This window comes from Danio rerio, chromosome 22, assembly GCF_049306965.1.
Source record: "Danio rerio strain Tuebingen ecotype United States chromosome 22, GRCz12tu, whole genome shotgun sequence".
In the NCBI taxonomy this organism is placed as follows: domain Eukaryota; kingdom Metazoa; phylum Chordata; class Actinopteri; order Cypriniformes; family Danionidae; genus Danio; species Danio rerio.
Window position 1 is genome coordinate 41,343,315 of NC_133197.1, and position 21,447 is coordinate 41,364,761.

The 21,447-nt window shown below is 40.2% G+C and overlaps 1 protein-coding gene and 1 long non-coding RNA gene across 11 annotated transcripts; one reads left to right on the forward strand and one right to left on the reverse strand.

Moving 5' to 3' along the window:
* Nucleotides 1–507: 507 nt before the first annotated feature.
* LOC141380271 (ethanolamine kinase 1-like) lies at nt 508–15,185 on the reverse strand. Of its 8 annotated transcripts, none has more exons than XM_073937701.1 (12): nt 15,149–15,185; nt 12,235–12,406; nt 11,835–11,901; nt 11,528–11,725; nt 8,012–8,115; nt 7,762–7,934; nt 6,545–6,822; nt 3,168–3,313; nt 2,834–2,917; nt 2,596–2,756; nt 1,441–1,514; nt 508–1,212 (listed from the first exon to the last, which is right to left on the reverse strand). In XM_073937701.1, exons 7-12 carry the CDS (start codon nt 6,586–6,588, stop codon nt 1,179–1,181), a joined length of 543 nt encoding a protein of 180 aa, XP_073793802.1. In that variant the 5' UTR covers nt 6,589–6,822; nt 7,762–7,934; nt 8,012–8,115; nt 11,528–11,725; nt 11,835–11,901; nt 12,235–12,406; nt 15,149–15,185; the 3' UTR covers nt 508–1,178. The 8 variants fall into 8 exon arrangements, with proteins under 8 accessions (XP_073793802.1, XP_073793804.1, XP_073793801.1 ...); XM_073937703.1 differs by having other exon boundaries at nt 11,832–11,901; XM_073937700.1 differs by having other exon boundaries at nt 11,835–11,972.
* On the forward strand, nt 5,332–21,120 carry LOC141380272 (uncharacterized). Of its 3 annotated transcripts, none has more exons than XR_012398021.1 (8): nt 5,332–5,467; nt 7,810–8,149; nt 12,240–15,541; nt 15,649–15,716; nt 17,787–17,945; nt 19,081–19,237; nt 19,885–19,933; nt 20,139–21,120. It is a non-coding gene; the product is annotated as an uncharacterized lncRNA (long non-coding RNA). The 3 variants fall into 3 exon arrangements; XR_012398023.1 differs by having other exon boundaries at nt 5,334–5,467; nt 15,460–15,541; XR_012398022.1 differs by having other exon boundaries at nt 5,334–5,467; nt 15,463–15,541.
* The last annotated feature ends 327 nt before the right edge of the window (nt 21,121–21,447 follow it).

Consider the following 21,447-nt stretch of genomic DNA (forward strand, 5'->3'; position numbering starts at 1 on the left):
AAGTGATGCAGGCGACTCATCTAGTTCTCGTTTCCTCTTCTTGGCTCCAGACTCTTGTTGTTTTTCACAGGTAGAGCTGCAACTTGACTTGCATCAATAATAATTATATGCTGCAAAGCAGCCACAAAGAGAAGTGGACCCAACGCTGCTATGCATGTACACGGAAAATATTACATTACAGGTTTGCTTTTTGAGTCAGTCATAAAATAAATTTTTAAAATGTATTTAACAACATGTTGAGCCCTACACAGCATGCATACTCTGCGTATAGGGAGCGGCGGTACTGGCAAGCTGCTAATTAACGTTTACGTGATTTAGCTGATGAAGAGCATACAGTACTTTCAGCATCCTGTAGATGGCGATATCGCCTCGTCCGCCCAACAAAATTAGCCGTGGTAGATAAAGATGCCGATGTGTCACGCAAAATCACAATGTAACAAGTAACGGTAAGCGTCTGTTCAAATGTAGTGGAGTAAAGAGTGCAGATATTCAATCAAAAATGTAGTCGAGTAGAAGTTGCTTATATTTTTAATACTCAGCACAAGTACAAAGTTGCAAAAACATACTTGAGTAAAGTAACGAGGTCCATTTACTTTAGTTTACACCACTGATTAGCAGCAACAAGATTCCAGTTAAGAGTTAGTGTGGCTCAGTGGTTAGCACTGTCGTCTCACTACCCGAAAGACATCCACATGCTGGAATAGTCGGCGGTTCATTCTGCTTTGGCCACCCCTGATAAATAATGGACAAAGCTGAAGGAAATGAATTAATTTAGAGTTGGTAAAAGTTTCGGTATTTACAGGCAGGGGGAAGTTTAGATGTGGCCATGGAACAAATGTCTGAGAAGCACAGAGCTGGTCTAAGTGTATGAGAGAGATGTAGATTCCTGATAATAAGATCACTCTGAAACACGCTTACACAAGAACAACTGAGAAATAAATTAATTAAGAGTGAAATAATCATCTGATACTGTCTGAGGAAGAATTAAGACTCGGTATGTTGAATAGTGTAGTTCAAGTGACATGGTTGCCTGTGCACTCAACACAAATCTGTGATCCTGGTCCATCCTTAAACTGAGCTGATGAAGATTGTGTGGCATTATAATGGACAGAGTCTGCAGAACCAGCACAGCGCTTGAAGCATCATGGAGGTGTCAATCCACAGAACTCTCGCTTCTTCTAAAAGTAGTAGTTGAATCGGGCCCTGGCATATCTAAGACAGACACAGAGAGAAAATGTAAATATTGAGTTTCTTAAAAGCACAATCCTTCATGAACCACAGCTGCGTTTACTAAGAGAAGTACACTAGTGAGGAAGGCAATTCACCTCTGTGTTATGACCTCTGCTAACAGATTCAGCAGAGAATGATCAGGCTTTTACAACTGCTCTATTCCTGTTTCACAGATTAAATTAGATATTTGGAAAAAAGCAAGTGACACACCTTTGGAAATCAAAGTCAATAGTGGAATGTTTTGCCTGGAGCAGAGCCCATAGACACCAGAACAAATGAGCCACCTGGACAAGGAAACGAAAGAACAGAGGAGACACAGATTAAGATAGGGTTAGATCAGGACATTTCAGATCATCCCCTAACCATGCTGCTGGAATCAGGCATGCCAAGCACAGAAAGCAGAACACTGAGCCTGAACATCTGCTTCCTCACTCATTCAGGCCTCTGCCGTCTCCATGAATGAGCTGATGGACAGAATCTGCTGTTGGCCTGTTCTGCTGCTGGAGAGCTTCTGTCCTGCATATTCAGCTTACAACCTTATTAAACACTTCTGATCCAGCTGATCATGCTCTTACTAGGCATACTAGAAGCCTCCAGACAGGGGTGTTGAGGACCAGCATTAGGACCCTGGTTTCTAAAATCATCAGACACACTGTGCTCAATATGTTAGGGCAGGGGTGGCCAACCCGGTTCCTGGAGATCTCCCTTCCTGCAGATTTCATTTGCTACCCATATCAAACACACCTGCCTGTAATTATCACCTGGTGTTCAGGTCCTGATTAATTGGTTCAGGTGTGTTTGATATGGGTAGCAACTGAAATCTGCAGGAAGGGAGATCTCCAGGAACAGGGTTGGCCACCCCTGTGTGTTAGAGCCACAGATCTGCTGAACGGTCAACAAGGAATATCTGTCCTCCAGTTGCCGATACGTGGCTCTGGACGTGTGTAATGTATCTGTCCTGTGTTTGCCTTTTAGAAAGATGGGAAAGATCTATCGCTGCTCTGCTTAATCTAGATCATCAGTATTTCTGACAGATAATCCCTGGAGCATCAACTCAATCCCGCAAATCAGAACTGCTGTCACCAAAACCTCAGCACACAGCATGGCACATCCATCATAACCCAAATAGACACGAGCTGTGCACGAAAAGGCCACAACATCTACACAATGCAGCATTAGTGGTGATCTGCAGTGTCATCTGAAGACTTCCATTGCTGCTCGAGTACACCTGTTCAGGTGAACATGGCCATATCATGAACGAGCTGTTAGAGACATGCTGATGAAACTCAATCTACAGACGGCTTCCTAAGTGTTCTTCTGAAATAACAGGAAACTCAAGACTCCCAGCCTCCCACAAACACTCACCAAGGAGAACTGACAGACTTGTTCATAAAGCTCCTGGACCTCTGTCTGGGTCACTGCAGAATCTCCAGTGCTGCACCGCTTGAAGCTCTCCAGGTAAACAGAGAGCCAATCAAACTGAAGCTCGTCACTAGGGTACAGGCTGGAGTCCACATTATCGATACCTCAAAGACAAAAGATCATTTAGAGAGGGAAAATAAAACTTTAAAGTCCAGTTTTTGTTAATATGAACTTTTTTTACCTGCAAACTCATTGAAATGGTTCCCGATATCATACGCTTGATAATTAAAATCTGCATATTCATAGTCAATGAATTTTACTGCACCTACAGAAAAAAGAATGAAAAATAAATGCATTAGTGAAAACACAGGATGAGTGTGACGGACAATACCAGAGACGCTTATACTGCAATGGCCATGAGTGTGTAAATCCCCCGGTTTAAGCATTGAGCACACTAAATCTGTCCAGTAAATGCACCAGACAGCGGTATACTGCTGCCATGAGCTCTTTACTAAACTCAGCTCTATCCTATGCTGAAAATCTCAGGTAAACTGTCTTACACTTAATTATTTTACCTTCTTGATTATAGATGACGTTTTCAGTCAGTAGGTCATTATGGCACAGCACTACTGGCGAGTTGATGCGGGCCAGATGACTCTTCAGCTCCTCCATCTCTCGCATGATGATTTCTAGACTCAGTGTCTCTCCATCAGCACTGGACCTACAGGAGAAGACACGTGTAGGAGTAAACCGGCAGAACTGTGCTGCATATTACTGTCAGAGGAATGCAAACCATGTCTCTGCTGCTGATTTAGTCACGCATCTGATTTTTTCTTAAGGGGTTTTGAAGGTAAAAGGTTAATATTTTCATTAATATACTAACTACAAATCGAAAACCAACTCAACACAGCCCATCTTCAGCACCTCACTGACGTCATTTAGTATAATGTTCAGTTAGAATATGATCTAGCATGCTAGCAGCTATTCTTGCAATAGCGTTTATAAAATAAAAAAAACTAATAAAAATGTTAATCAAAGGTCTTTCATTGTGCCTTGAATCCATTTTACCAGCAATAATACAGAGATCAAACAGATTTGATTTGTGGGTGCAACTACTCCAACACACACACACACACACACACACACAGTTTCTGAACATGTCAGTGTTTATGAACAGATTGCATCAAAAAGAATATGAATAGTCTTTACAAACTACAGATCAGTATTAAGCTAAAACCCTCAAGCCGCCATTACAGCGAGCTGTTTTTATTGAAAAGCTTATTATGAATGTTTAAGTACACAGTGGAGTACACCTATAATAACAGGACACATCTATCATTCCTGTACATCGCGGTTTATTTTGGCAGGTAAGGGGAAACTGAACAACAGTCATGAAGCACATTTAGACCAGCGACACAAGAGTGTTGAATTATGGATGGTTATTCAGATGTTTACGTCACCGCTTCTTTCGAAGGCCTGTAGTTTACATTGTTTACTATGTTATGTGCATGCAAACAGGCAAAAAGCAACTCTTATTTAGCTGAAAACAGTTTCAAGCAGAACTTCATTCAACTCCAATTTAATCTTTCGTTTCAGTTTAATATTAGGTTTTTTATTTTTCAATTAATGTGGTTTAATCTCAAAACAGTGAACTATAAATGTTTAAGAGCTTAACTAGTAAATATTTGTTTTACGTAATGTCAAATGTTCAGGTTATTAACACTGTGGCGATCTGACTGGGTAGGGGTGACAGCTTATTCATTTATAAGTAAAATAAAATACACAATTATAAAGTCAGCGCTACACAGGATATACTAGCAGTACAAGAACCCGTCATAGAGCTAAAGATGAACAAACTAAAGACTAACCCAGTTTGAATTGCAGTCTAATATTATTCAGTTTGGTCTCCTTACAACCTCAAAATAAGAACACTTTATACAGATTTTACAACAACAATTTAAACCACTCTAATATACATAAATTCAACAATCAAATGCACAAAACAACAACAACAACAAATAAATAAATTAAGGTCCCTCTGTCTACTTGAAATTAATTTGACCAAATCACAAGGATTAAACCACTTATTCACATCAAAACATTAGAGGATTACATTCAGTACAGTCACACAGAGATTCAATATAAACTACTCAAACACTTCAATAATTCCTGCAGTTCAACTAATTTCAAGCCCTTCAATGGATCCCTCAGTTCAAACACTTCAATGATTCACCCAGTTCAAACACTTTAATGATTCACTCAGTTCAAACACTTCAATGGATCACTCAGTTCAAACACTTCAATGAATCACCCAGTTCAAACACTTTAATGATTCACTCAGTTCAAACACTTCAATGATTCACTCAGTTCTAACACTTCAATGATTTACTCATTTCAAGCACTTCAATGAATCACTCAGTTCAAACACTTCAATGAATCACTCAGTTCAAACACTTCAATGATTCACTCAGTTCAAACACTTCAATGATTCACTCAGTTCAAACACTTCAATGAATCACTCAGTTCAAACACTTCAATGATTCACTCAGTTCAAACACTTCAATGATTCACCCAGTTCAAGCAATTCAATGAATCACCCAGTTCAAATACTTCAATGATTCACTCAGTTCAAAAACGTCAATGATTCACTCAGTTCAAACACTTCAATGATTCACTCAGTTCAAACACTTCAATGATTCACTCAGTTTAAACACTTCGGTTTCACGGCGCATGAGAACCAAGTGAATCATTGGAGTTAGCCATTTGTAAAGAGGTGTCAGGTGTTTAGTTTTGAAAGTCGACAAAACTAAAGTTTATATAATATGATGATACTTTCACCAAGCATGTCAGAAAGGAGAGATAAAGAGTCAGGGAGGTAAGACATCATAACATTATTTCTCGGCCATAATTCGGGTCTAAGAGCACAGATAATTCTATAACACACATTTTTTTATTCTATAGAATTGTCATAAATAATAGGCTATTCATGCAAAAGGTTCCCCAAGTGATCTTAGCTTATCACTGTTACATTGTTTTCCAGTAAACTTTAGGATTGATGTCTGTTATTTATTTAGAATAATAATTGTGTAATATTAACAATATTTTTATTTATTTAGAATAAATTTAAGTAAATTTTTATATTTATTGAAATATAAATGTAACTATTTAAGGAGGGTGGGTATATGGGGTGGTTCGCCCATCTAAACTAGAACTACCACTGCCCTCCCTGATCGTCATTGACCCCGCGCGCGCACACACACACACACACACACACACACACACACACACACACACACACACACACACACACACACACACACACACACACACACACACACACACACACACACACACACACACACACACACACACACACACACACACACCTACCTTCAATAGACAGTAATGGCCATGTAATATTTACCTTAAGGTACATCAATAGAAGCTGCATTAATAAAGTGGCTCAAAAAGGGATATGAATAAATGATATTATTAGGGTCTGTATAGTGAGTGTGTGTGTATTTATATAGTAATGCCTTGTTCAGTTTGTTCACTTGTTTGTTTTATTATTTGACTCATTCTCAATTAATTTTAGACATGGCATATACTGTATGCTGTACAATAAACGTATGTGAAAAATAACTTAAGTTATTTCTATATATGAGAAGTGTTTTTAAACTAAATATTGATTTTTATTTGGTTTGCACATGTACTTGCTAATTAATTAAAGACTAATTAATTAAATGAAATAAAATCAAATTATTTAAATTTACCAGAAACAAAAATATAACATTACACTGAATTAATTTTTGTGTGTGTGCCACCCCTCTTCTGGCCACCCCTATGAAAATTTTCTGGGGGCGCCACTGCAGATTAGAGGACGCTGAGAATACAAACAAGAACCACAAAACACACTTAACGGGAGTGTTTGATTAATTATTACGTTGCTTACCTTACATTCAAGACATGAAAGCCTCGTCCATCTTCGCTTTCCATACACCCAGTTGTGTTGGGATTGTGTCTGCAGACTCTGTTAGCAGACACGCTTTGTGGAGGGGGAAGCGGAATTCCAGAAGGGAACAGAATCGGCTGCTACATTGATCCAGGGGCAGGCAGAAACACAACCACAATACTGGCTATGGTCAGAACTGGTCACATACAACCACAACGAAACCACAGACCAGATCCAGACAGCAAGCAGACAGTCATAAAAGGTGTAAACAGTCCAATCTGCAACGGAGAATCAGAGAATAGAACCACTTAGAATTAAGCATAGAGCAAAACAAGAGTTTGCAAGAGTACGAGTGCTGAGAGAAGCAAACGCGCGTGTGGAAACCAGCTTCAGGTGCAGCGTAATCAGAGCCAGCCCTGGGCTTGTAGACATGAGCTGGACTAGAGAGACCTCTGCTGGCCGGTGAGGGGAACAGCTAGCAGAGACAACAGTCAAGCAATGAGAGAAGTTTTACACTAAAGCAATTATAATAATTCCTTAATTAATCTGAGTAATTGTTTGTTACAAATCTGGCAGCACCTCCCACTCCTCAACAGCAGAGCCATGAACATTCAATGTTCCTATATTTATACATTCAGAAGAAACCATTCAGATTTGCTCTGGTGCATTTTAGTTGATCTAACATGATGCCAGCTTACAGTGTGACAAAGTTATGTTCATGCACTGACATACTTCTGTAAAAGAACGACAAAATACTGCTAAACTGGTCTTTAGTGCCTGCTCACATCTGTTTTCTCAATAGGAGGAAGAGCCGGTTACCATCAGCTCAATGAGAAATAAAGTGTTGAACCAAATGAAAAAGCATCAACTGCAGCCCATCATGTTATTGGCCCAATTTAACATTTCAAACTGTTACTGAATTATGCATATTGATAAATTTACATTGCAAAAGCAACTTTAACTGTTTATTCCCCATAGTCCTGGACGAAAATGTGTGTGTGTGTGCGTACACTCAGCTGGGGTTTGTGTGCTTGCAGTAGCAGGAGTGTATTCAGGCCCCCCCAGACGTCTCTAGAAACACACACCGACTCCTGAAGCATTCACAGCAGAGCAGTGTGTGTGTGTGTGTGTGTGTGTGTGTGTGTGTGTGTGGTTGTGTGTTCTGTTTCTTCATCAGTGGTGGACCAATCACAGCTGTGTTGATCTCAGAGCAGTACCTTCATCTCTGGCCTCCATCACCAGTATAACGCTCTCCTCTTCCTCAGGCATCACACCGCTGCAGGCTCCACTGACGCTGATCAGCATTAGCACAGCAGATTCTCACCTCCGTCAAGACGATCACAGCATCAGGTTCAGTCTCAGAGGGGGCAACGTGGCTCTGTGTAGAGATCTGGAAGACTGGCAGCGTTAGGCCTGCACAGAGGAAAACAAGATGACAGCCGTATCAGCCTGGAACTGCAACCTTACCTCATGACTGAGCATCAGGCCAGCAGGTTAAGCACAGCTCTCCACTCCCAGAAGAGAGTCTGCAGATCAGTGACCAGGGCAAAGCTTCTCTACCAGCTGCAGCGCTGTCAGAAACAGACAGACACACGGAATTATGGGGTAACAGTGTAGATCAGTATTAATGTGCACACTCTAAACCCAGATAAGTTGAGTTTATTTAAAAAAAATAAAATAAGAGGAAACTGGCTGCCCTAAAATTAAGTAATGAATACTCAAACTAGAGTGAGCTCTACTTAAAAGATAAGAGTTGTTCTAACATGTACTATAAGCTGAATACACTTAATGATTAATTAGTGTCAGTTTAATTCACTCATCCTCTGTAAGTGCATTAAAATAAACACAAAAGTGATACAGAGGGGTGTTTATTTAAATTTCCTTTCAAAATACAAATCAATGCAAATGCTGTGCAATACAACTTAAATTAGTTTGCCCACATTTCTCTCAAATGCATTTACTGAAACGAGAGTGAATAACATTGAGCCCAGTCTTAAATGCTCACACTACATGTTGTTAATACCCTCGAGAACATGAACGCGTGTTTTAACAGCTGGACTTGATGATAACTCAAACATTAGAAATTTACTCAAACCCAAGACAACTGGTTCTTGTTTTCTGCTGAACATAAGATTTGGAAAACCTGTAACCATTGACTTCCATGGTGTTTATTTCTCTCTATGAAAGTCAATAGTTACAGATTTCTAGCGCCGTTTAAAACATCTTTGTGTTCAACAGAAGGATGAAACTCAAACATGTTTGGAACAAGTGAAAGATGAGTAAAAGATGACAGAATATCCATCTGTGTGAACGACCCTTTAACATCAACATGTGAACAGTGCACACATGGGGTTCTACACTGTAAAAAATTGCTGTTAAAAAACGGTCAGATTCTACGGTAAAATAATGTTTTTTCACTAAAACAGTAATATTCTGTTAAAAACAGTGCTTTCTGGGTAACATTTTTGTTTTCGAGAAAGTAACCAACTGCAGAAAACTGTGAGCTAACAGAGTTCAGATTCGATGTTTTGAAGTCTGTGTTTGAAATCACACTTTGTGTCCTTGTTCACTATTTCATACACTAGTTAACTAATATAGTTCACCTGACAGTTTTAATGAACACTAATGAGTGAATTCAGACACTGATGAACACCTGCTGTTAATAATTACAATTACTGAAGAAAATAAACAAGAAACACAAACAGTGACTTGAGTTACAGCATTAAATAAAATCAAATAAAACAGCTTCAGTCTCAGCAGAGGATCATTAAACAACTCCACAAACAACAGCAGACACACACTTATTACTGACTGATTTGACTTCCATACTATACTCATTGAGATCCAACAGAAATTAAGGTGTTTTTTGTGTCACCGTAATGGAGTGAGGGGCTGGTTTAGTTGGGCTCTTCACCCTTGGCCACATTTAAGAAGACTTTCCAACTGCTGAAATGCAGAGTTTACAAAACGTTTGTACTATAGCAATAAAGTTGGGAAGTCAATAAATAGAGAAATCTATTTATCTGAAATTAGTTCTGATAAATGTTTTGTTATAAATCTGGAAGAAGGGCCTCATGCAATAGATTTTATGCTTAGCTGCAGGTATTAATTTAATTAATGAGAAGTGGAAACAGAAAAGATACCTCCATAATTACTTAACAGTTAAGAAATAACATACAAAAACAGTTCAGTTATGAAAAATACACACTCAGACCTCATGAATCTGACCTTGTATCTCAACAATGGTAACATCTCAAATGTTTCATGCTGCAATGCATGCTGGGAGTGGCACTGTACAAATATCCCAGCATGCATTGCGGTGTAAATAAATGTTGTATGATGGTCTAACAGTTTTCTTTATTTGTGTTTGATTCTGCTGTTGTTTATGTTTAGACTTTCAGTTGCCTGTTTGTGAGTTAAACTGTTAATTTTGTTAGTTGTCACCATTATTGAGGTTCATATGCTGATTATTGATGTCTGTTTGAGTGCAATTTACACCATAGAGCAGTGTTATTGTCCAAGATATTCTTAAAAACTTCCAGAAATCATTGCCATATATAGACATATAATGTAAAACAATAGATTTAACATTGAATAGGAGCAGTAAATTTTATTATTCAAAATGAGAACAGACTCTGCCATTTAATAGCAACATGAACATCACCAGATCTTATTTAGGTTTTTGGCTGGCTTGCCACAACAATGGAGTTTTTTAAACAAAGTTCTTAACAATTGCAGCAGCCAAGATATATAAATGTTAAATATGACAGGGCTAAGAGCCCAACTAAAGCAAACTCTGTTCTCCATGATGGTGACGTAAAAGTTTAACTTTTTCTCAAGAAGAACTTTAGTAGATGTTATACAAAAATACATGTATTAAGTAATAAGTGTAGCTGGTGATGATGTTTGTAGAGTTGTTTAATCATCCGCTGATCATTTAAATGATTTAATCATTTGTTGTTCTTCAGGTTATTTCATTATAAAGCTGTGACTAAAGTTTTGTATTTTCTGTTCTTGTTTTTTCCCTTCAGTATTTCTTCATTTGTTCATTGTTAATCCTCAATTAACATTTAATTAGTCAGTTAATTAATGAATTTACTTCAGCTTTGCTACATGTTTCTTGAACACTCAGTAGTGTGGACACTTCAATTAAAACTGAAGTATATGCTCTGGGGTTTAAAGGGTTAAAGGTGTGAGAGGTAAAAACACAGTGTAAAAATGTATTTTAACAGTAATATACTGTTAATTTACACAACGGAAGTAGACTGTAAAAAAACAGTATATTGCTGGCAACCACAGCTGCCAGTAGATTACTGTTAAATCAAGGAAAAACAGTATTTTACTGTAAAACCTGAAGCTAATTTTTTCTGTCTGTCACCGTTGTGGAGGAGAGTAGAGCCAGTGTATGAGTTAAAGATGAACAATGAACTGCTGATGTTATTCTGCATGTTTCTCTATTTAAAGATAGCGGCTGTTTAGTTGCTGATGCAGTCAGAATCTCTCTGGTGATTCCAGATTTACATGTATGTGTGCTGTTGTGAAAAATAAGACATTAGAGTTAAACCGAACTTTTCTAATTAACTAAAATAAGTTATCATTATAAGTATGCTTCTAAGCATATATAGCACATTACTTCATAAACTCATTCAGCAGTTGACCAAGTTGAGGCAGTTGCTTTCAGTGAGCAAAATGAGTTCACTTGAGTATTGTGTAAATCAATGTAGTCCATGTATTTTTACAGCAACATACTGTAAAATAACAGTACATTGCTGGCAACTGCAGCTGCCAGTATTTTACTGTTTTTTAACGGGACAATTTTTAACAGTGTACTATACGCTAAAAAGATCTCCAAATGACTTCACTGAATGAATTTACTACTGTAACAGAAGTATACTGCATTACTGAACACAGTCATTTAGTTTCTCAATACATAAATAAATAAATGATCATTTAAATTATAAAGATCTGTAGCTGTGAGCTGACCTTCACACTGTAACAGCAAGATGACACTGATTTCAGAGCAGGAGATACACGAGTCCGAGAAGACAACAGAAGACTGGAGGAGGCAGGTCTGTATGAATGGTGAGAGATGATGAACACTCTGGATGGGGTAAGACGTGGACTTTATCGATGCAGATGATTCCTGTGGAAACTTGATAGTAAGGGTCCTTGTGAGAGATCCTATTGAAGAAAGAAAACAGAATGCAAATATGATGATGCTAGTTAAAGCAGAAAATGGCAGAATAAGAGAGATGAAGAAAATGTCGACTCTTGTAGATCAACAAACCACCTCTGTCTGACGCAAGAGCTCAGCCAAAAGCTGACCAGCCTTTTCCTTTCCCTGAAGATGCTCAAATCTGGAGTAATTTTAAGAGCATTGTGGACACTGTCAGGTTTTACCCAGCACTTGATATAAGTTGAAATAAACCTGAAATATAAAACAACTGAGAAAAACTGTAAAGCATGTTTTCACACAGTAAATCATCCGCAGAACACGCTTCACATATATTTAAAAAGAGATCATGTCCATCACTCAAACCTTGCAGGTTAATCTGCGATCTCACATGCTAAATACACACGGCAGGTGTTTAAACAGGACCAGCGCATTTAAAGCGAAACATTTAAAACAGTTTTCCTGTATTCACAAACAGACGAAAATAAACGGGATAAAATGTTTGCTGTATACTCACCACAGGTCTGAAAACTCCTGCAGCTGCAGCCACCAGAAGATGGCGTTACCTGAACAGCAAGTCAGGTTGGGGCAGGGGCCGTGATCCTCCTCTCCCAGAACCAAGTTTGCAGAGCTGTGACATCCAGGCAAACTTCTCCACCAGCTCCAACTGCAACGGGACAAGTCCTGACCTGCACTCAAAAGACACGGGAAATATTACTGAATAAAACACACCAGCACAAGCTGTCTGAGCAAATGAGCTAAAGTGAAGAATACTGGCAGAAAATCACCAGGACATTCCCGGTTTCAAAACCATTTTAATCCACCAAAGAGCACGTCTAAAACCTGAAACACAAACCGGCCTGCAGCTTTCACACGCTCACTCACAAACAAACTTACATCAAGCAGAGAAAGAGCATGTCAGCATGGAAATGTTCAATACAAGTGCTGCATTGTCTATTACTACAGAAGATTTGTCGAAATTGACATCAGAAATGACTTCATAAGTAAAACATCTCAGACAAAAAAGATGGCATCGCTAGACTCAGAACAAAACTGCTGTCATTTTATTAATGAGAAGAGTATCAAGCAGGAACTCCATCAGTCTGAAGGACTGTGCTGATGTTGAGAAGCCCTGCATGTGTTCATCACCTCTCTGCAGGACTCCAGGATGACTTTAAAACAACAGCAACACTGTCTGATGGACTGGAAACATGGTTGTGCTTTGACGGTCATTAGCTGCACATTTGATTTCCCCGTTTAGAGTTTGCATTGAACACTTCTCTGAAATTATATTGAGCAGAAAGTCTGAATATCCCAATATAAAACCAGCTTTACCTCTATTTCAGAGCCTATGACCACCATTATCCAGCAATATTTTCAAGAAATATCCAAGAAAAGACAACGTTTACTGCAGAAGTAATGCACAAAGTAAAACCGACACGGAAACAGAACTTCCCAGATTTTCTTTTAAGACAACAATATTTTTTTACTGGCCAATTAAATCAAAACATTAAGACAATCTGTGTAAAGCGTTGACTTAATTTGGTTCAAATGTTTGCAGAGTAAATAATTTAATCATTTTATTTGTAACAGTCCTACAGTGCCTTAGATTAACTAAATGCAAAAAAGCAAAAGTCAGAAAGTTAAAAATGAGAGATTTAATAATAAAAAGCTTGCCTTCATGTAGATGTGTACAATGAAAGAGCTCACACTTTAAACTCAACACCTGAACAGAAGAGGTAAAGCTGGTTTAATATTGGGATATTCAGACACTCTCCTCAATATAATGTCAGAAAAGTATTATTTGACAATTCTAAACAGAGAAATCATATTAGCACCCAATGACCGCCACAATACAGCTTTATTTACAGTCCATTAGACAGTGCTGATGCTGTTTACAAGTCATTCAGACCCAATATTCAAATTACATGGTAAACAATATAGAGACTGCGAAATGAACGACTGTGCGAATATAAACCAGCTGAACCTCAATCTGAACTGAACTGCAGTGAGAAACTGTTTAGCGACAGAATAATGACGGCCACATCTCATACTGAATAATGTTTTCCTCAGTCACTCAACACTAAAGCCACATCTGCAAGAGTTGAGGAAGGGGAAGATTTCTCCTTAACCCCGTTTATCAAATGGGCTTCTCTTTGGTTGTGCTGGTGGATTTTTGCCCCATTGACTTCTATTATAACAGCATTTTTTGATTGCAAAGCCATGACAGTATAATCAAGTGCTCTCGATTATTAATATAATCAAGTGCTCTCGAGGTTTTCCCTGTTGGAAAGAGCTACAGTTTGTGGTTATTACTGTTGATCATCAGTTTCCAGCATTCAGATAGGCCAGAGGAAAAAAAAAAGTTCTGGATTTATATGGAGTTATATGAAATTAAATGGCAAATCATAGTGCACATGCATGAATACACTTACTATGTTAAGGATTCTCTGACAGCTGAGGTGCTGCTTTGTATTTTCTCTGATTTAAGATGTGCACAGATCACTAAATTGCACAAAAACAAAAAACAAAAAAACAAAAACAGAAACTTAGTTTGCACTGCAACAGATGATCAACGGTAAAAATGACAAACGATCGCTGCTAAACCCACAAGGAAAACCAACAACATTTAGGTTGATGTAATGAGTTAGAAAATAAACAGTTAATGGAAGTCAACGGGATAAAAACAGCAGAAACATGAACAGAGGTAACGCTGGTTTTATATTCACACATGCAGACGATCCCTTTCAGAATATCGCTTCACAAGAGGATTCCTTGCAAACTCTAAACAGAGAAATCATATGATCAGCCAATGACCATAAGTACAGCATTGTTCAGTCAAACAAACAGGGCACATGTTTTCACATCACACTTGGATTATTTCAGACCCAATACTCAGTGCCGTGGTCAACAATATGGGGAGACTCACGCTGTCACTGAATGAATGACTATCAATATACAAAGCAAAACGTCATTTGCATTTAGTGCTGTATAACCTCAGTCAAAGTCAACATCTAAACACTTTCCTCAGTTTCCAGAACTTTAATCTACTAATAAATCCACTTCTCCTTTTAAACCATCAGTGTAATGTCAAGAACTCAAAAGAAATTGATTGCCAAGCTTGAAGTGATGATCTACTCTTGGTGAAAGTAAGATAGAGTCTGACTATAATCTAAAATCTACAACACACCCGATCTACAACACACCCGATCTGCAACACACCCGATCTGCAACACACCCGATCTGCAACACACCCGATCTGCAACACACCCGATCTGCAACACACCCGATCTGCAACACACCCGATCTGCAACACACCCGATCTGCAACACACCCGATCTGCAACACACCCGATCTGCAACACACCCGATCTGCAACACACCCGATCTGCAACACACCCGATCTACAACACTTGATACCGTGTGACTTACCTTTAGACAAACTCTGAGGATTGAAAATTGAAAGACCAGAGGACAGGGTAGAGTGAGCTTTTATACCTGTGCTGTGGGGCATCATGGGAAGTGGAAGAGACCAAGTCTACAGGTGTGGGGGGGTGTTTTGTATTTTTTTATTTGTTCTTTTTTTTATGAATATGCTGAATCTGTGTGAACCGCTGTAGTGTAATTAAAGGCTTGGGTATCTACATAAAGTGTGTTATAGAGAGATGTAACTGTTCAGTGTGTGTGTGATTATTAGTGTTGTGTGTGTGTGTGTGTGTGTGTGTGTCAATGGAACTGTCCAGCAGTATAAAAGCACACAGGCTGCCGCTCTTCTGTTGGTCACTGTGAATTGGAGGCTGGAGTGTGAACATGCTGGAGCTGGAGGTCAGTAGTCTTTGATAAATGTCATGGTTTTTCTAGGCCTCTGATGTTGGCAGCCTTAAATATGATTAATTTAAAACTGTGGCGTTTGTTTTTGCCTGTTTGTACAGTTCAAATGTTGAACAACACTGCTGTTTTCAGATGATGGTCGTGTGCTCATGGAGTAGTGATATCTGCTGTGAGTCTCATTATGACCTACACTGTCTTGAATATATCATGAATTGGCTTAATCTAAATAATGTCTAAAGTTTTGCCAAAATATAAAGCGCAAGTGTTAGGTTTACTCTGGGAATTGTGTTTGTAAAACTTGCTTAAGCTGTACATTTAATATTCCAATTTCTAGAAGTAGTATTCAATATTCATAGTGTCGTTAGTGGTTTATCCTGAGTTAATTTTACTTGCAGTAAATGTTATTTAATATGTTGTGATTCATTGCAGCTGTTTCTTAATTAAAACACTGCTGGACATTACCATCGAGTACTTTAATTTGAATTAAACTTCTCTGTAAACTATTTTAAGACAGAATGATGGGCTCATCCATGTTGGCCTCCTTCTCTTCTGTAGTACTGCCCAGTAGCATTGCCTGTCACTTTCCTCTGCTGTTTAGCATGGCCCGGCTTTTTAGCATGGCCCGTCTTTTTAGCATGACCCGGCTTTTTAGCATGGCCCGTCTTTTTAGCATGGCCCGGCTTTTTAGCATGTCCCGTCTTTATAGCATGTCCCGTCTTTATAGCATGTCCCGTCTTTATAGCATGTCCCGTTTTTATAGCATGTCCCGTCTTTATAGCATGTCCCGTCTTTATAGCATGTCCCGTCTTTATAGCATGTCCCGTCTTTATAGCATGTCCCGTCTTTATAGCATGTCCCTAGCACTAGCCTAGCCAAGAGCATCGTCTGCTGTTAAACACTAGCCTAGAGCACCGTCTGCTGTTAAACACTAGCCTAGCCAAGAGCATCGTCAGCTGTTAAACACTAGCCTAAAGCACCGTCTGCTGTTAAACACTAGCCTAGCCTAGAGCACCATCTGCTGTTAAACACTAGCCTAGCCTAGAGCACCATCTGCTGTTAAACACTAGCCTAGAGCACCGTCTGCTTTAAAACACTTACCTAGAGCCCCATCTCCAGTGAACACTAGCCTAGAGCGCCATCTGCTGTTAAACACTATTCTAGAGCGCCATCTGCTGTTAAACACTAGCCTAGAGCAACATCTGCTGTTAAACTCTAGCCTAGAGCAGCGTCTGCTGTTAAACTCTAGCCTAGAGCGCTGTCTGCTGTTAAACACTAGCCTAGAGCAACATTTGCTGTTAAACACTAGCCTAGAGCGCCATCTGCTGTTAAACACTAGCCTAGAGCACCATCTGCTGTTAAACACTAGCCTAGAGCACCGTTTGCTGTTAAACACTAGCCTAGAGCGCCGTCTGCTGTTAAACACTAGCCTAGAGCACCGTCTGCTGTTAAACACTAGCCTAGAGCACCGTCTGCTGTTAAACACTAGCCTAGAGCGCCCTCTGCTGTTAAACTCTAGCCTAGAGCAGTGTCTGCTGTTAAACACTAGCCTAGAGCACCGTCTGCTGTTAAACACTAGCCTAGAGCGCCATCTGCTGTTAAACACTAGTCTAGAGCACCATCTGCTGTTAAACACTAGCCTAGAGCACCGTCTGCTGTTAAACACTAGCCTAGAGCGCCCTCTGCTGTTAAACTCTAGCCTAGAGCAGTGTCTGCTGTTAAACACTAGCCTAGAGCGCCATCTGCGCCGTCTGCTGTTAAACACTAGCCTAGAGCGCCGTCTGCTGTTAAACACTAGCCTAGAGCGCCGTCTGCTGTTAAACACTAGCCTAGAGCGCTGTCTGCTGTTAAACACTAGCCTAGAGCACCGTCTGCTGTTAAAAACTAGCCTAGAGCAACATCTGCTGTTAAACACTAGCCTAGAGCAACATCTGCTGTTAAACACTAGCCTAGAGCGCCGTCTGCTGTTAATCACTAGCCTAGAGCGCCATCTGCTGTTAAACACTAGTATAGAGCGCCATCTGCTGTTAAACACTAGCCTAGAGCGCCATCTGCTGTTAAACACTAGCCTAGAGCGCCGTCTGCTGTTAAACACTAGCCTAGAGCGCCGTCTGCTGTTAAACACTAGCCTAGAGCACCGTCTGCTGTTTTGGAGACTCTAGATTACAGATATCCTTAACTAACTGGCTGAAACATCCGTCTAAATGCATTTTAAATTTGACGGGACCTTATATTCCCCCAGGACCTCAGTGAAAACCTTCTACATGGTGCGAGCGGGACAGAATACTGTGGATACGTACCGCTACATCGACTGCGGCTCAAACTCCACCGTGCACCAGCCATCAGGACTCGCCTGGTCTAAAGCTCAGAACAGGATACTGCTCCGGTGAAAACTCAGCCGGTAGACGCTCGCTCATTTCTCTGAAGGCAGCTCCGTTTCTTTAATTCCTGTCACTGTACAAGCTCAACACATCCAATATGATGTACAATATCACTGAATCATCTCTCAGTACAGATGCTGCAGTCTCTCACTTAGTTTAGTCTTGTTTCTTGCCCAAATATCTAAAAATCCAGAAGCATTTTCTACACTAGCGCTAAATATAGTGCTGTTTTCAGGAATAAAGAGTCAAAATGCAGAGAGATTTTCATTAAAACAAGCCGAATAATCTGACAGTGAGGGAAGCAGAATACTCTTGATATTCCTGACACAAGATTATTTCACTTCCTCCATCGTCAGATTATTCTTTTTGTTTTAAGGAGAATCTCTCTTCATTTTGACTCATTATTTCTTAAAACAAGACTATATTTTATACTCGATTAGGAAATGCTTCTTGATTTTAGAGTCTGTAAATGTTTTGATGAGTGTTTGGACAAGACACTAAAAGTAAGAGCAGCATGTGTTGCAGTAATTTTCCCACCTGCCGGATTAACCTCAACAGTACAGGCCCCAGTTCAGTGTGATCTACAGCCACAACCATTACTAGCAGCTTTAAAATATTCATTCTACTCTGCTCTGATTGGTCAGATGACTCTACTTCCCTCTGATTGGTCAGATGACTCTACTTTCCTCTGATTGGTCAGATGGCTTATTATTAGTCTTTATTGAGAAAATCATCTATGCTGATCTCTGTAAATGAAAAGTATAAAGCTAAAAGACACACGGAGATTCATGTAAAAAAAACAAACGGCTGCGTTTAAAGAATTCGATCTATATCTTCAAACAAATGTAAATATCTTAAATCACATCACATCTACCTTTAATGTTATGATTCTGGATATTTAACATTTATTTAACATATGGAGAGTCGATTCAATCACGTACAAATGAAAATCATCGTTAATATCATTATATTAGTTATTAAAATAAATGTGCAGCAGAGCTTCTCTCAGTAGACTCCAGACCAACAGGGGGTGCTCGCTCTGTGATGATCAAGTCAAATCAGCTTCACTTCTATGGTGCTCTATATAGTGTAGACTGAGCTCCGTGCGTGTGTGTGTGTGTGTGTGTGTGTGTGTGTGTGTGTGTTGTTTTTCAGGAGAACACCTGCGCTTCTGTCTGTTGGACTACACCTGCTCCTCCCGCCACATGGAGGACGCACACGTGCAGCACAGCCAACAACACTTCCTGTCTGCAGTTCGGTACTCCAGCCACTTCCTGTTCTCTAACTTTAGACACACACTGCAGGTGTGACGGTGAGACACACACAAAAACCAGCTTTACAGACACACTCTGCCTTTTTGTAAATGGGCTGATTTCAGCATGTCTGAATCCCTCAGCAGTATTCAGCATCTGCAGGAGCAGTTTTAGCGTAGCTTAGCATAAATCATTGAATCGGATTAGACCATTAGCATCTCACTCAAAGGAGCAAAGCGTTAGGGGAGTTTTCCTCTGTGAAGCGTGGCTCTGCTGTCGTATCGTGTTCTAAGACAGACAGAAGATGAGGAGCTGCTGTTAGTCTGGTATAGCTGAGCTGTTCCCTCATTCAGGCGTAATAATCCAGAAACTCTGCGGTGGTAGTGCGACTGCAGCGGCGCAGTGATATTACACAGCACGGACACCTTTTACTCATTCTAGGGACTGTTTACAGGAGCTTCTGCTGATCTTACTGCAGTGTCAATGCAGAAGAGTCCAGCTTAAGCAGGAGAATCATCACTAATGACTTTTAGTTTTGAGGAAGATGCTAATGGTCTAATCCGATTCAGTGATTTATGCTAAGCTAAGCTAACAGCACTCCTGCAGACAGTGGTGAAAGTGTGCTGTGTGCTCCTGATTCCCCTCAGCTCTGCTCTGGTCTCTCCGCTCTGACTCTTCACTCTCTGCTTCGTGTTTCTGTTGTCAGAGTTCTTCTGGAAGCTGATCGGCACCATGGAGGAGTCCATCAATCAAATGTATGCACACACACACACACACACACACACACACACACACACACACACACACACACACACACACACACACACACACACACACACACACGTAGAAGTGGCACAGGTCTGTGAGCAGCTGTGTGATTATGTAAATGTTCTGTGTGTGTGTGTGTGTGTGTGTGTGTGTGTGTGTGTGTGTGTGTGTGTGTGTGTGTGATTGTGCTAGACTCTGCAGGTATGTGTGTGTGTAGGTACCTGCCGGCGGTTACTGCTGACGGTTTGCTGAAGCAGCTTAGTAACCCGGAGCTGGGCGTTTCTTGGCCAGACACTTGCACACAGCAGCTAATGATGGAGCTGTCCACAGCCGTACACACATTCTACTTTGCACAGTGCAGACTCACACTTCACAGACCCCGGCAGTGGCTCAGGGGGTGGAGCTAGTGAGCGGTTCAGTGATGATTGGCCAAGATACACTTCATTCTCTCCACCCAGAAATACTCCTGTGCACTCCGTCCACATGGCAGACCCCGCCCCAACGACTGGCTCCGCCCTCAAGACACCCCCACTATTAAAAAAGTAATCTGGCTAAATGGACGAAGCCAAGCAGACGCGCTCAGACCTTCCCCTGTTCTGCCTCTGATGTTCTGCTTTACTCTCTATCTGTGTCTGTAACAAACACATGCATGCACACAGACACGTGTGTAGGCACGACACGCACAGACACAAAGACATGCACTCACTCACACACACACACACACACTCACTCACGCCTGCACGCACACACAGCAGCAGCAGCAGCAGGATGGCCCGGTCGCTGCGTTCTCCTCATGTGTTCTTCTGTAGTGATCTTCTGTTCTTCACGCCGTGCTGTATTCTGTGTTCTGACTCTGCTGACGTTCACGAGGAGCTGCTTATCTTCTCTATATGATGTCAGTGTTATATTGAATGTAGTTAATTTATTTATGATTATTTATGATTAATGTAGCCTTGTGTACAGCGACTCAGCATGTTCAAGCACAATGACTGGCAGGAGTAAAATCACTCCAGATATAATGAATGTAGAGCTGATGATCTGCTGTGTGTGTGTGTGTGCATGTGTGTACGTGCAGTGGTCAGAATGTCGATAAGATGACTAAGACTCAACTTTATTTTCCCGTTTAGGGAAACAACAATCAGGCATGGGTCTTGGGCTTTTCCAGGTGATTAAACAGGTAATTTAACAGTGGAAGATTAGCATCTTCAACTCCCCTGCTCTGTCTAAATGCAAACTGCAAACGATCAAATTTATCCTTTGAATACAATAAAATCTCACCTTTAATAATTCTCTCGAAACACTTCATAACTAATGAAGTGAGGGCAACAGGTCTAAAATCATGTAACTCCCGCAGAAACTTAGTTTTGGCTATAGGAACAGATTTCTTTTTAGATTTCAGGAACTCTTTGCAACGTAAGAGACTGAAGAAATGCAATGAAATATTTCAGAAAGTTGTTCAGCACATGTATGTAGCACCCTACCACCAATATTATCTGGGCCC

Bases quoted from the DNA above. Each gene is read 5' to 3' on its own strand.
- LOC141380271 (XM_073937699.1), bottom strand. From the start codon at position 6,588: ATGGAAAGCGAAGATGGACGAGGCTTTCATGTCTTGAATGTAAG. The intron at 3,314-6,544 runs GTAAGCAACGTA...CTTCTCCTGTAG, and splicing joins TTTCATGTCTTGAATGTAAG to GTCCAGTGCTGATGGAGAGA. The intron at 2,757-2,833 runs GTAAAAAAAGTT...TTTGTCTTTGAG, and splicing joins CCATTTCAATGAGTTTGCAG to GTATCGATAATGTGGACTCC.